This window comes from Psammomys obesus, unplaced genomic scaffold (genome assembly GCF_907164565.1).
Source record: "Psammomys obesus unplaced genomic scaffold, mPsaObe1.curated_primary_1811, whole genome shotgun sequence".
NCBI classification, from domain to species: Eukaryota; Metazoa; Chordata; class Mammalia; order Rodentia; family Muridae; genus Psammomys; species Psammomys obesus.
The window spans coordinates 8680426-8695338 of NW_026596162.1; the positions used below are offsets into that span (position 1 = coordinate 8680426).

Here is a 14913-nt window from a genome sequence, read left to right on the forward strand (position 1 = left end):
ATATGGAGCAGTCCCGCCCGAGGACTGCGTGCTCGGCTTCGGCAGAGTCGCCCTGCAGGGACTCTGCCACGTGTGTTCACACGCTCGAACGCACACTTCTCTCCACCACTGCCAACCCACGACTGGCACATTATACACCATACTCCGAATTCGTGTGTGCGCATGGACTCACACACACACACACACACACACACACACAAGCACTCTCTTCTCTCCACCCTTCTCCCGGACCCCTCCTCCAAGCTCTGCCAAGCTGGGATGCAACAGTCCATGTTCCCTAAGGAATGTTCCCACCGATGGATATTGTAGCCTCGGCATTAATGGAACTCGAAGCCATAATAATCAGCAAAGCGGTAATGACCCTTGCGCTGAGTCTTTGTGCTCTAGATTGTTAGTGCCCCAATCCACTCCCTCAGATGAAAGGGATGGGGGAGATGGAGGGAGGAAGAATGAAGCCTTGCTTTTCCTGCTGTTTTCCAGCATGCTGGCAGAAGGTAGAAACAGCATCACTGTGAAGCCCAATCTTCCTCAGGTCCTGGCACCTGGCTGCCAAGTGTGCTCACGGGTTTTTTCAGGATCCAGAGACCAGGCTCTGGCCAGGCACACCTTTCATGCTGCACTCGAGAGGCAGAGGCAGGCAGATCTCTGGTGTTCAGAGCAAGTTCTAGGACAGCCAGGGCTACACAGAGAAACCCTGTCTCAAAACAAACAACAAACAAAACCAGAAACAGCAAGAGAGGCCTGGCAGTGAGCTGGGGAGATGGCTAAGTTAATTAAACGCTTGCTGTCCAAGCCAGAGCACCCAGGTTGGATCCTCAGAACCCACTTAATCAGCCACATACCATGGTGCGCTCATAACCCCAAGGGGAGGTGACAATGGGCAGGCCTCTGGGCGGTGGCAGCACTGGAGGCAGACAGCTTTAATCCCAGTGCTTGGGAGGCAGAGGCAGGCAGATCTCTGTAAAGCCAAGGCCAGTATGGTCCAGAGAATAAGCTCCAGAATGGCCAAGGCTACTTAGAGAAACCCCATCTCAAAAAACCAACCAACCAACCAACCAACCAACCAACCAACCAACCAACCAACCAACAACAACAAAAAATCCCATAAGGTGGGCAGTGGAGCTCTGACCTCCATGCACACGCTGTGGGTGGAGTCCAGCAGGCAGCTGCCCTTCTGCAGGTGAAGTCCCTTTGTTTCTTTGCCTTTATCTCTACAGTGACTGGAAAGCCCAGTCCTTACAGAGTTGGTGCTCAGGGAGGGCAGAGGCATCTATTTTCACGCTCACTCCCAACATCTCAGGGCGAATTTAGGAAACTCTCCGTGGCACATTTCCTTCTGATTAATAATAGGGTCCTTACTAATATAAACCGAGAGGGCTGGTTAGACCCTGTGGAACCTCCACTAATTAGTTCTGAGACACCAACACCCCAACGTATATGCTCCATTATCACCCCATTCCTGGGAGAAAGTGAAACGCACATGAGTGGATTAATCTAATAGGAAGGCAGAGTTTGTGAAAGTCCCACATGGCCCCACTTCTTATTCTCTTATCATGGAGATAAAATTTCAAGGTGCATTCCCCAGGAGACAAACCATAGCAAAGTCTGACACAGCAAAGTGCCAGGCTGGGCCCCTCCACAGCACCCTCTCTTCCCCCTTCCCCACCCCACGCAGAGCACTGTCTTTAAATGTTTCAGGATGAATTCGTTTTTGTAGGGCTTTTTTTTTAAACTCAATGAGGCAGCCGTTTGGGCTCCTCTCAACCTGGTTCCTTCCAGCATGCCTGCAAAACTACCTCCTTTGCTAACCCCAGAGATCTGTCACTTGTCACCATCATGAATTGGAGCCTGAGGAGAAATTGATGTAAGGAGAATTGACAGCTTAGATAGATAGATAGATAGATAGATAGATAGATAGATAGATAGATACATACATACATACATACATACATACATACATACATATATATCTCACGTATATCATATAAAATTTTGTGATTGGCACATGACGTGAATACTTAGAGACTACGGAGTGATAACTTGAGATTCAGGTCTGCATGTGCGATCAAATCAGGGTAATTAGCATTTCCAATACTTATCCACTGTCTGTGCAGGGAACCTTCAAACTCTTCACTTCTGATTATTTTGAAATCTATAACGGATTGACAAAGCTGGACATTCTCAGTCCACTGTGTCCTGAGGCAGTCACTGTGGGAACCACCCAGAGAGAGCTCAGCAGTGCCCGCAGGGCTGGGCGGATCCTCGGGTGACTCCACTCCTAGCGCTTTCTCTTTCTTAAGATGTATTTATGATTTTCATTACTTATTCATTCACTTCTTTAATGTATACAAGTGTTTTTCTCTATGTATGCCTGTGTATTGCATGAATACTGTGCTTGCAAGGCCAGAAGAAGGCATCAAGAACCCTGGAAGAAGAGGTACAGGTAGATGCGAGTTGCACGTAGGTGCTAGAAAGTAGGTCTTCTGAAAGAGCAATAAGTATTAGATCTCTCCACCAATGTAATAAGTCAATGCAAGCCTAATTAAAGGTGTAAAAGCAGTTTTATTTGGGAACAGTTCCCTGGCAAGTTCGCCAGTCTCTGGGGACTAGGCCAGGGAAGTCACCACGCAGACAGGAAGACGCACAGAGAGAGAGAGAACACAGAGAGGAGCCTCAAGGATTGGTAACCAAAATGTCTGAACTATACAGGGAAGAGCCTCTGCCTGGAAAGCTCAGGGTAGGGGCGGGGTATGTAAGGGAGGCTGGGTGAACCTGGAGGATAGATTCGTCTTGATATGTTGAATGGGCACCTCAGCCACGTGTCCTGGCTTTAACACTTAAAAGTAAGTACTGCAACCACGAAGCCATCTATCCAGCCCCTGGTGTATAAACTTATTCATTCAGAGTCAGAGATTATTGTGAAAACCAGCAGCTTTCAATCTGTGGGTCACAACCCTTTTGGGTGACAAATGATCCTTACCCAGGCATAGCCTAAGACCATCAGAAAACACAGATATTTACAATTCATAACAACAGCAAAATTACAGTTGTGTAGTGGCAATGAGATAATTTTATGGTTGGGCATCACCACAACTTGAGGAACTGAATTAAAGGGGTCACAGCATTAAGAAGGTTAAGAAGCACTGGTGTAGAGCAACCTGCCCTTGACCCTCTTGCCTCAGCCTCCCAAACCCTAGAATCACAGGCAAACACTACTGGCCCCAACTCACACCCTTCCTTTTGAGTTATTTAAGTCTCACCTTGGTGATGAATTTGGAAGCCAAATTCATCCCAAGCCCCACCAAGCTAGGTTCAACCATCCATCCTCTATACTCCAGTTAGAGAGATAAGCAATGGTGAAAAGCAGGTGTTTAGGAGTTGGAGAGAGATCAGCAGGTAAGAGCTCTTGCAAAGGGTTCGGTTCTGAGCACACACAGGTTCACAGCCACCTGGTAGCTTCGGTTCCTGGGGATCCAGCGCCCTCTTCTGGTTGCTGTGGGTACCACGAACATAGTATACACACATACACGTAGGCACGCCCTCATACAGAAAATAAATAAACCTTTCCGGAGAGGAGAGAGAGAGAGAGAGAGAGAGAGAGAGAGAGAGAGAGAGAGAGAGAGAGAGAGAGCTAGTCGATGTAGCCCCGTTGGGAAGAACAACAAAGGGGGTGGAGCGAGACCCATCCCCCCCTGTGAGACCATGCTGCAGGCTCTGACGGGAGGGGGAGGGTTAGATTGAAATACAAAGCAAGGGGCGGGTATAACTAAGCAGACCTGGCTAAGGTGTGGTCCTGCCCGTCACTAACGAGTCACTGTCTGGCTCCAGTCTCTCTTGTGAGGTGGCCGGACAGGTTTTCACAGCTGTGTGAACTCTTTTCCCCGGGAGACAAGTTCCTGGCTCTGCCTGGCATCTGACAGCAGCCCTCTCCTCCTTCCAACGTGAATTCCTGGAGAAATTCTACCTTAGCGAGGGCTGTTGTTTGGATGCACAGAGAGCTGAAGGCCTAGGTGTCTTCCTTTAGATCACCATCCCTTCCCCCAAGGCCTTGCATGCTCAAAGCCCTGGGTTTCATTCTCAGCACAGTATATATGTAAGTGCCTGTGTGTGTGTGTGTGTGTGTATAAATATATATGTGATCTTATATTTAATAATAAGATTGGTCTCACTGGATCTCACCTACATTATTTCTTTTCATCTTTTTGTCATAGTCGGTTAGGAAAAAAATGCAACGATCTATTTCATACAGTAAATAAAGATGTCAGGTTGAAAGCGCTGGCTGCTCTTGCAGAGGACCCAGGTCAGTCCTTAGCACCCACATGGAGGCTCACACCATTCCAAACTCCAGTTTCAGGTAATCTAACTCCCTCTTCTGACTTCTTTGGGCACAGTACTCACCATGTTGCACATAGAGTCACACAGGCAAAAACAAACAAACATAACAACAAAAAAACACAAAACCTCATACACAAACAAACCTTTAAAGATTAAAGAAACAGATACGTTTGTGCAAATACCAACCAAGTGTGTGTTCTTCTAATCAGCATAGGACTGAGCTTTCACTAAGAATAACCACCCTTAGTCCCTCAACTGAGTGATCCTAACACGTTTTTGTTCTATCCAAACACTGCAGGTAACCATAGAAATGACAGCCAGGAAACAGCATCAGACAGAAGCAGAGACAACTGGGAGAGGGGGAGGGTTGCACTTTCCACGCACGTAGCATAGCAGGAAGCTGCAGACAGCATCTGTCTGCCACACTGGAAGCAGGGAAGGCTGGCGTGAGGGCAGACGGGGGACAGTTGTTGACATACAGAGAAAAACAAAACCAACTCTAAGAAAGCACAGTTCAGCTACCCAAGACCAGCTCCTGGGTTCCATGAGATGCCCCACAACCCTGTAACAAATGGTCAGTGGTCTCGGGAGCACAGTGAGGACCTGATGATAACTTCCATGCCTTCTGTTGATCATACATCAATAAAGCTCCCTCAGCCATCACCCTGTATCCTCAGCACTGGTTCTACTGTCCTGGAAGATACCAAAATCTTAGGTGCTCAAACCCCTTTTGTAAAAAGAGGTTTGAACCTACACACATTACCTGTGTACTTTAAGTCCCATCTAGATGAAGCCCTGGGTAAACCATTGTCCTACTGCATTGGCTGGGGGATAGGATTGTGACAAGAAATGGGGTGCGTGTGTTCAGTGCGGTTGCAGTTTCTTTTTATGGATAATTTCAACCTGTCATTTATTGATCTGAGTGTGTAGAATCCATAGACCTTGAAGGCTGGCTATACTGAGTTTACAGCAAATGTAAAATGAAGAGCTTGGCTTAGGTAACCTCTTTGGGGGAAGAAGGAAAAAAAGGAAGAAAAGAGGGAGGCAAGGAGGAAGGGGAGGGAGAAAGGGAGGGAGGAAGGAAAAGAAGAAAACTTTTAAATGTTATTTTCTAAATCTGACAGAAAATATGACAAACATTTCAAAAGCACTTTGCTTGCCTGGCATTCACAAAGACCTGTGTTCCACCCCAGCTTTGCAGAAAATCAGGCATGGTGGTACCTGCCTGCAATCCCAGTTCAGAAGAGACAAGAGATCCGAAGGTCAAAGTCAGAGAAGTGAACACATGAGAGATAACGAGAAATGATGGTTTACTGAGCCAACACATTTACTGAGTGGGGACAACAGGCCGGGTTTGGGCATAATCTTTCTCACATTAACTGCTCTACATGGAAGTATCATTTGCTCCATTTCACCAATGAGATAACCAACGGCCAAGAACAGTGGGTACTGGCTGGGGCTGGTGAGATGGCTCAGTGGAGGAAAAAAAATGTGCTTACTGCCAAACCTAGAGACCTGAGTTCAATTCCCAGAACCCACTTATCAGTAGAAAGGGAGATCAGGTCCATATAAAGCTGTCCTCTGACCTACAGACACACACACACACACACACACACACACACACTACAACAACAATTATTTTTAAAATTTTAATAATAGTTTTTAAAATGAACACCCCTCCCAATGTTCCTATAGCTGGTTGGTTTAACCCCGCACAGCATTTTATACAACAATGCTCTGTCCTAGGTCACAGCTAGCAAATGTGTCACAATACGCCTGTGTATTAAGCATGCTTCCTACTTCCTCTTCCACTGTTACTCTCCCAGTTCAGGTATCAAAATGCCCAACTTCATTACTCCCTCCAAGCTGAACTTCTCAGAATTATCCATTTCCGAAGACCGACACACCCAGCAAAAGACCACTGAAGTGCACCTAATATCAGTTAGACAAAATGAGCCTGGTCACGCTCCGGTTTTCCTAACCATAAACAGAGTAATTTCTCTCATTTGCATAATGCCCAAGGGCTTCCTCATTTCTACACCTAACTGGTAGACCGAAAATCATTTCCTGCAGCGCACAGGGGAAGGAACCCAGAGAATACAATCACTTCTTTTCTGCAGTGTTAAGATAGGAAGAAATCCAAAAGAAACTCCGGGGAAGAACTGGAAATGCAGGGTCTGGGAGGCTTTCAGACTGCCTTCCCTCAAGTGCAAATATGTCCTTGTCATTATCTGTAGCCCATATGACCCCTGGCCTGGCAACAATAGCGTGAGACGTCATTCTCACCTCTATCACAGTGGCCCTCCTCAGCGCCAAAGCGGCCACCGCTGCCAGGAAAGGGCGGGCTACTCCAGGTCCTTAGTTAATGATGCCAAATGCCAAACAAGTTGGGACAGGATTCATGCAAGGGAAGATCAGAGCTGAGGGAAAGCCTGCAGCTTCGCTCACCGTGCAGCTTCGCTCACCGCCCACAGGTGAGTGAGGCTTCCATTCCCAAGGGTCTTCACAGCCACCTCCAAACATGAGGACAGGGGAGCACAACAGCAGATGTCCTCACGTTCCACACCAGGCGGCAGGTATTTTGGGCACCGTTCCAATGGAGGGAGGCCTCCTCTGTTTCCAAGGGTGGAACGCTGTCGTAGTCATAATTCCAGTGCCTAGCTGGGCCAGTGTTGCAGCCACGAGCTGGGTGGAGACTGTGTATCTCTGATACCGCCTGGGAATCTGTATTTTAAGATGGCTCCCCACATAGTACCAATCCATACACAGTAAAGTCAGAAGAGGGGGAAAATGTGTGTTCACAGGACAAAAAGGTGCTCGACATTCACTGGTCACCCAACAGGTCATTTGCAACCTGTTAGATGACTGGCTGCCTGGCACTGTGTAGGGGGCAAAGAGTCATGCAGGGACCAAGACAGAAGAAAGCTTGGCCCTCAAAGAGCTGCCTTCCAACAGAGGGGCAATGAGCAGTTACAATGACAGCCATGAGACTCTCCAGCTGTGAGGGCGTCACCAAACAGAAAGGAGACAGCAGAGACACAGAAAGACCCAGAGCTGGAAGAGAAATATTTTTGATGGAAGGGGAGGTCCAGAAAAGTCACCCTCTCAAAATAACCCTTGAGCTAGGGCTGTAGAGAGAGAGTTAGGCATTCAAAGGGAAGAGAGAGAGAGCAGTCCATCTATTCAAAAGGAGGAGAGAGCAGTTCAGCCATTCAAAGGCAGGGGAGAGAGTAGTCGAGAGAACAGTCCAGAGCGCCAGTGCACAGAGCTAAAGAGTCAGAGAAGTGGCTGGGGAATTCCAGGGATGTAACAGAGGTCTTCGTATCGGAGAGTGATGCTTCCAAGAGAGAGCCCAATTGCTCAAGCGAGAGGCATCGCAGAGGCAGGACAACATGAAGCCAAGGACCTCTCCTAAGCATGGGTGTTAGTCCAGCTCCCTAGAGACTCCCACACACTCACCTTTCCCATAGTTCAGAGAATAGACGGGGCCTAGGCAAGCAGCCAGACAGCTTACTGCCATACCTGAGGGGAGAGGGCTGCTGCAAGAGGACAAGGTTTCAGCAGGTTCTGACTGACCCAAGGCTAGCTGGGAAGTGATACTAGCCTGAGCTGCAGTGTGAACCAAACTATACTAACACCTGTAGTTCGGGGCCTTGATGGAAACAGCTCGGAAGGAAACCAACCAAATGCAGCGTGACAGGAGCCAGCTCATCTGGCAGGATCTTACAGTAAATGAAATGAGAATGTGTCCCCCCAACCAGCTCTCAGTTTACCCACTTATGCTCCAAATAGACTAATTGTATACAAAATAGCAGGGCCTCAAGATGACTCACTCCATGTTTGTTTAAGACAAGAAACAACCTACACATTGACTAACAGGGAATGGGTCAAATACACTTTAATTTCACCCATACGACAAAATCCTAAAGAGCCGAAAACATACTCAGGATATCTCCACATTCTAAATATATGTATGTATGTGAGCCTGCAGTGTATCTATTTGTGTATAACAAATACATTACACACACATACATATGCATTCAGTTATCCTTATCTGCAGGTGATTGGTCCCAGAATCCCCACAGGTACAAAGACTCATGGATGCTCAAGTCCCTCATATAAAACAGCTGAGTATTTGAATGTAGCCTACATTCTCTTCCCAGCTATTAGTTATTTGAATAACTAATAGGCTAGAACTGCTTACTATATTGTTTAAGGAGTGATGTCTAGAAAAACATTTGTATTTGTTCAGTGCAGATTCAATTTCTTTTCTTTGTTTTTCGAGCATTTTTTGATTCATGGTTGGTTGCATTCAGCAATGCAGAACTCACAAACATGGAGGGCCAACCAAACATTATGTTGCTATACAATACACTGAAATTTTATATCATACTAAATGTTCTCTCTCTACGTATATATATACTACTGTCAAACCAATAGATAGTGGATTTCCAGTAGCATGAGTGGGACTTTACCAATCACCCAAAAGAGGACATGAAAATTCTTATGTGCAGCCTGGTGGTGGCAATGCACAACTTTAATCCCAGCACTTGAGAAGTATGTGGATCTCTGAGTTCAAGGCCAGCCTGGTCCACAGAGTGAGTTCTAGGACAGCCAGGCTCATTACACAGAGAAACCCTGTTTCCAAAAACATAACAAAACAAACAAAAAAACTCCTACCTATATATTTACTACTATATCCAGAAAAATCTTGAGAAGAAGATATTGGAAAAAGTAGGAAGGCTGATTGCCTCAGAATAGGGTACATTTACTCTGGTACACCCTGCTGTTTGAAATTTGTACCATGTAAATACATAATCTATTCAAACTAACCGAGTGCAATTTGCATGGCAAACAAACACATTCAAATTGTTTCTAAACAGTACAAAGGTGCACGGTCCTGAGAGCCTAAGGGTACACGGGGGAAGGGGTAGGGTTGAGAAGCGAAACACAAGATCCGGGAGGTGCCAAGAGATGATCAGTTCTGAAGTCTGCACAACTGTCAGTCTGTCCACAGGGACAGTGGTGCTCCTCACAGAGGCCTGAGCATAAGAACCAAGAGTCTCTCCAAGAAATCCCCACTGGTTTCTTCACTGTACCCACTGAGCCACCTCAAGAGCCCAAGCTCACACATGCCTTGCAGGATGTGAGGCTGGGCAGGCTCATTAGAGGCCATTTCTTGCCTGTCACACCATCAAGCTAAGGCTTTTCCTGAAAACAAAGACAATGGAGCAGTGTCTATGGTTTGTTGGGGGTTGGTCTGCTGCTTGTATATTGATGCTAATTACTGGCCCTCTAGATCTGATAACAACTGCCCAGGATGCACCTATCCTCATTGTGTAAACTCGCCTAAGACATTTTGCCTGATTGGTTGATTAAAAGGCCTAAAACATGGGCAGAGCAGAATGGAGTAGGTGTGGCTAAGGTTCCTGGGCTTTGGGAGCAGGGGAACCATGGGAAACAGATGGACAGGATGACTGGCACAATGGGTTAGCATGGAGAAGGAACCATGTGGGCTGGGAGGAAGGACTCCAATAATGGCGTGGAAAGGCCCAGATGAATAATACACACAAGCATTTATAAGATTATGGATGGAAGGTAGCCCAGATAAGAATGGTTAAGGCGGATGGCATTGGATGGGGGCTGGGAGGTGTATGGCTCGAGGTTCTTGAGACAGCGTAGGTGAAATACCTGCCCAATCCAAGGTAAATAATGCAATTATAAAATTTAACAGGTGTCTGTGTCTTATTGTGATAGCAGGTTAAAAATACTGCCATGACATCATAGGTCAAATAATAAACAATATTTGGGCCCAACACCATTTCATTTACCACAACAATGGCTCCCCACTTGAAGCACTGTGGAGGGTGAGCCAGGACGGTCTGAAAAACTCAGAAACTAGGTGAGGACCTAGATGTGGTGGGTAGCATCTCCTAAGAAAGGGTTAACAAAGGCAAAAAGATTACATTATGTGGGGAACTGATCCCACAGATGGGGTAGAAAGCAACACAGGACCCCACCTGCAGCCATCTCTGACTGAAGGAAAGGAAGCAATAGTGATGGAGCAGGCTTAGGGGCTAGCAGAAGAAAGGACTGGAGAGGCTATCTGGTGAGCTCAGTCTCCCCCAGCTGTATGGTCACGGATAGCTCAAACTCAGCTGTCTGAATCTAGGCAGCCTCATTTGTAAAGTCAGCCAGATGTCTACCTTAGAGACTTGTTTGCATCACATTAAAACGCTTTGTATACAACAAACTGCCACACTGGCGAGCCTGCCAGAGGTTTTCGGTCATAGCTGCTATAACTGGCATACCGACTGTGTGTGTGGCAGAACTACCTCTACAGCAGAAACGCAGCAGAGGCAGAGCAACGGCCGGAAAAGAACGAAGATATTCTACAGAAAAGTTCCTCACATTGGCTATTAAAACAACGGACTCCAAGAAACCGGAATTTCCCCGGGGAATCTCATGCTGGGAGAAGAGCGAGCACAAAGCCCAGATCAGCCTGGGGGGGGGGGGAACGACGACGATGACTTTTCTCCAGGAAAGCGATTTGCAATCTGTCATCCCACCTGGCAGGAGGGAGGGGCCAAAACAGTGATGGGTGGGCTGCACCTGGCCAGCAACTTCTCCCTCTATTTAAACCAAAACCTCACTTTGAGACCTTGAAAATGGATGTGGAGAGGTCACTGGGTCTTTTCTGTCCTTCTTCCCAGTGTTAAATAAATCTCTTTTTTTCTGCCATTAATTTGGCTGTCTTAATTGGTGTATGGAGGACCGGAGGTTGAAGCTGGCTTTCCCGGGCATAGATTGACCCAAAGTCTGGTAGCAGTAGGGCTTTAAAGGAAGGTTCTGGAAAAGAGGATAGGATATGTATGGTGTCACCTGTTCAATCTCACTCATCGGGTGCCCCCTCCTTATCAAGCCGTGCCACGGACTGACCCACAGGCCGATCACTCTCCACGACAGTGGGGGAAGGTCAGGCAACTCACCAGGACCCATTGAAGGGGTGGCTCAGCTCAGTCCCAGGTAAACATTTGTACGTGCAAACCCCCCAACGGCCAAGGCCGGCCTGCTAACTGTCTGGGGTTTTCCACTTCCTGTGTTGTGTGTGTGTAGAACCTCTTAACCATGACTATGAGTGAGGCCAGTCAAGAGTGGCCTCAGGAGGTTCAACGGAAAGAAGCCTCCTAGGGCTCCCAGGGAGGAAGTCCATCATCTGCCACTTCTAAATTCAGTTCGGTGCATTTTTCCATAACCATGGGCTAGCCTGACAAACTGGCAAATGAGAGAATCAAGAAAGCCTCCAGCCCATCATGAGCCCTTAGTCACACTTAGTAAACTCAGTTAGTAGAGCCTCCGACGCTTCCTCCTGGACAGGAGCTCATGTCAGTCTTGTTGATACGTGCAACAAAAACTTCCACGGGTTCCTTTCTCCAGTGCTGAGAGTTGAATGAAACCTAATGCCTTGTGCGTACCAGACAGGTGTTCTACCATGGTGCAACACCCCAGTCCTTATGCAGATATTAAAAATAATATAATAATAATAAACACAGAGGTATCCAGAAAAGTCTTACACGGGCCACATCAGTATGAGAGAGAGGCTGGGGGTGTGCTGTGAGTGAAGTACTTGCCTAGCAGGCAAGAAGTGATCTCCAGAACCAAACAGACTGGAAACGGAATCTGGGCACTCAGGAGGTGGAGTCAGGAGGGGTCAGAAGTTCAAGGTCATCCTCCAGCTAAACAGGGTGTGTTGGAGACCAGCCTAGGATACGTGACACCTTGCCACAAACAGCAATGATAATAAGTACTAGAAGCCATCAGAACATAAGAACATTCTTGTTCTGTAAATTGGCACTCCGCTGTTCTGGGGCTGTCCCATGGATCTGCTGGGCAGATCAATGGTACCTACCGGACAGGGGAGGAGAAAGGTCAACAAGGTTTTAAACAGGACCAGTGCTGAGCCTCCAGCAAAGATAGGGCAATTTAGATGAAATGGGTTCCTCTTGCACCCCAAGAGATTTGATATTATAGGTGTGTCCATCACTTACCTGGCACACAAATCCAGTGTAAATAAGGGAGGTAGCTACCCAGCCTAAACCAGCCATAAGACAGAATAGAAACATTAACAAAAAAGTCATCGGAATTCAGTTCAAACCTAAAGAAACCAGAAGTCTAATGCAATTAATGACCAAAGGAAAGCCTTTACACCTGCAGTTTAGGATTTCTCCAGCCTAGTTTGTCAGGAGCTTTTGCTCTTCAACAGTAAGAGCCTGACCCCCAGGAGTGGGCAGTTAAACGTCTGGGAATAGCAGAGTGGGGTTGTTTCGGGTATGGAAGAGAGCTGCTGATGGGGAGACCTACTCAGAAGAGTCGTCTGAGAACAGCAGAACCCCCCTCCCCCAGCCTGCTTGTAAACACAGCGTGCCTTGGGAATATTCCTGAAGCAAGCCATGGAGGTGCCATTGCCGGGTTGCAGAGGGAGCCGCAGCATCTGGCCTCTTCCCCACACAAAGCATCGTTGCCTCTGAAACCACAATGCCCATCTCCTAAGAACACAAGTTATATTATTCCCAGTTGGAGTACAAGACCACTCCTGGGAAACTGCCCAAAGGTTAAATTGCAAGCTTTACTAAGCTCCGACACATCAAAGAATGTTCTAATAGACCCGCCCACTCTCACTTCCAGCGTTTTTCCTTGTTTGCTTCCAGGGCAAAAGAGATAATTCCAAACAGCTGTCACGTCTCTGATCTCACACTGAACTAACAGCGGAGGGAAACAAACCACTTACACGGGTGCCACAGTTGCTCACAACAGGTACACACGGGAAAAACCCTGCCACGTGTGCGGCCCTTTATTCAAGGGTTCTGGCCACGCGCTTGCCTCTCCGAGACGCACACGCATCTACACACAGGAGCATTAACTAACACATACAGCTGGGGACCGGGTTTCCTCTCCCGGAACAGCATCTGATTCACCTGGTGCCTATACCTATTCCAGCCTCCCCGTCACACACGTGGGGATGCGCTTCCAGCTGGTGCCAGGAGCGAAGCGTGGAGGTGGGGAAGCTGCGGACTGAGGAGGGGAAAGCTGGGAGTAACGAGCTTGGGTCTGGGATCCCTCGGGCGCACCCTTCTGCAATTGGAGAGGGCGCGAAGCCAAGAACCCCCCCCCCCGCCCCCGGCTAAAGAGGAGAGGACGCGGGTAGGTGGGGGAGGAGTCGCTCACCCAGGGTTTTGACAGCGATCTGCCTGGTAAGAGGCGGCGGCAGGTTGATGCACACCAAGTCCACATCTTGGTGCAGCAGCACCTCATCGATGCGGCTGGTGTAGAAGGGAACGCTCATCTCCTTGGCCAGCTCCTCGGCTTCTTCCTGCGTGCGGCCCCACAGCGCCTTCACCGCGAAGCCCTCGTCTTTCAGCAACGGGATGATGACACGGGCCGTGAGGCTGGTGCCGAACACGCCCACCCCGGGGAGCATGGCTGCTCAGGTCCGCCGGGTCCTGCTTCTGCCGGGATCTCCAGTCGAACACCCGCGCGCGCACCTCTCCCGGCCAGTTCCACAGTCCCCGGCTCCTGCAACCGACCGCGCCGCGCTGCGCCAGCCGCCGAGCCCCGGGCAAGGCGCCCGCGTGCGGCGGCGTGACAGCGCACGGAGCCACAGACCCCGCAGGCTCCGGGAGCCTCAGCGCCGCGACTGCTGCAGCGCCCGCCACGCGGGGCTCGTGTCCTTCCTGGAGACAGCGGCGGGGACTCCGCCGGGACGCACGAGGCCCCGAAGCCCCGTGGAGCCCGGGCTCAGGCGGCGCTCCAGCCGCAGTGCCTCCCGGCTCCGTGCGCCCCTCCGAGGCCGCCACATGGCCAGCACATCCCCGCAGAATCTTTCTCGCGGATCGCGCTCCCGCTTCACCGCCCTCTCCGGGCTACGGATCTCTTCTCTCCGCCGTCCTCGGTGCCGAATGAAATCACCCGGAGGCCGACTCAGGATGCGGCTCGTGGCATGCCAGGCGCCGATCGCGGGCTGCGGCACTGCAGCGGCGGCCACCACCCAGCGCCAGGCTCCTCATTCTGCTGCCATATTCGCTCGCTCGCAGCGCGCCTAGGGCGGCCTCGGCCCCGCTCGGGCTCGGGCTCCGGGCTCCCGCGGGTACGAGGGCGGAGTTGGCGACTTTGACTGTCAGCGGCCGGGGTTCCTGCGCCGCCCTTGCGGTAGCGCCGCGCGCCATTGGCCGCCAAGCGTCGCCCCCGCCCCTGTCTCCGCCGCCCAAGGCTCTAGCTGCTCCCAGCGCCCGGCCCCTACACCCCGGTCTGACTCCTCCCCGGCCCCGCCTGACTCGCCTGCTGCCCCCGGGTGGCTTCCCTTTCTCTGCGCTCTCCGCCTCCTCCTCCTCCGCCGTCGCCTCCTTGTTGTGCTCCAAGCTCCGCCCAAGCAAGCAAATAAATCTATCCAAGCGGGGCGCGCCCATAATGGGTTAGGACCGGGTCCCCAGGAATAGACTGGCGGACTCTGGGACCCCGGGGAGGCCGGAGGACACCGTGAGGTGTGAGCGGCGTGGGTCACAGCTTCCTCTCCCGACAGTG

At 49.7% G+C, this 14913-nt stretch overlaps 1 protein-coding gene across 1 annotated transcript in view; it reads right to left on the reverse strand.

Annotated features, from left to right (window-relative positions):
- Gfod1 (glucose-fructose oxidoreductase domain containing 1) overlaps window positions 1-14462 on the reverse strand; it is a 101193-nt gene extending 86731 nt beyond the window's left edge. The window contains exon 1 of the mRNA XM_055595169.1: window positions 13561-14462. Coding sequence (XP_055451144.1) covers window positions 13561-13813 — 253 coding nt within the window. The 5' untranslated portion in view covers window positions 13814-14462. The remainder of the gene's footprint in view (window positions 1-13560) is intronic.
- Window positions 14463-14913: the final 451 nt, after the last annotated feature.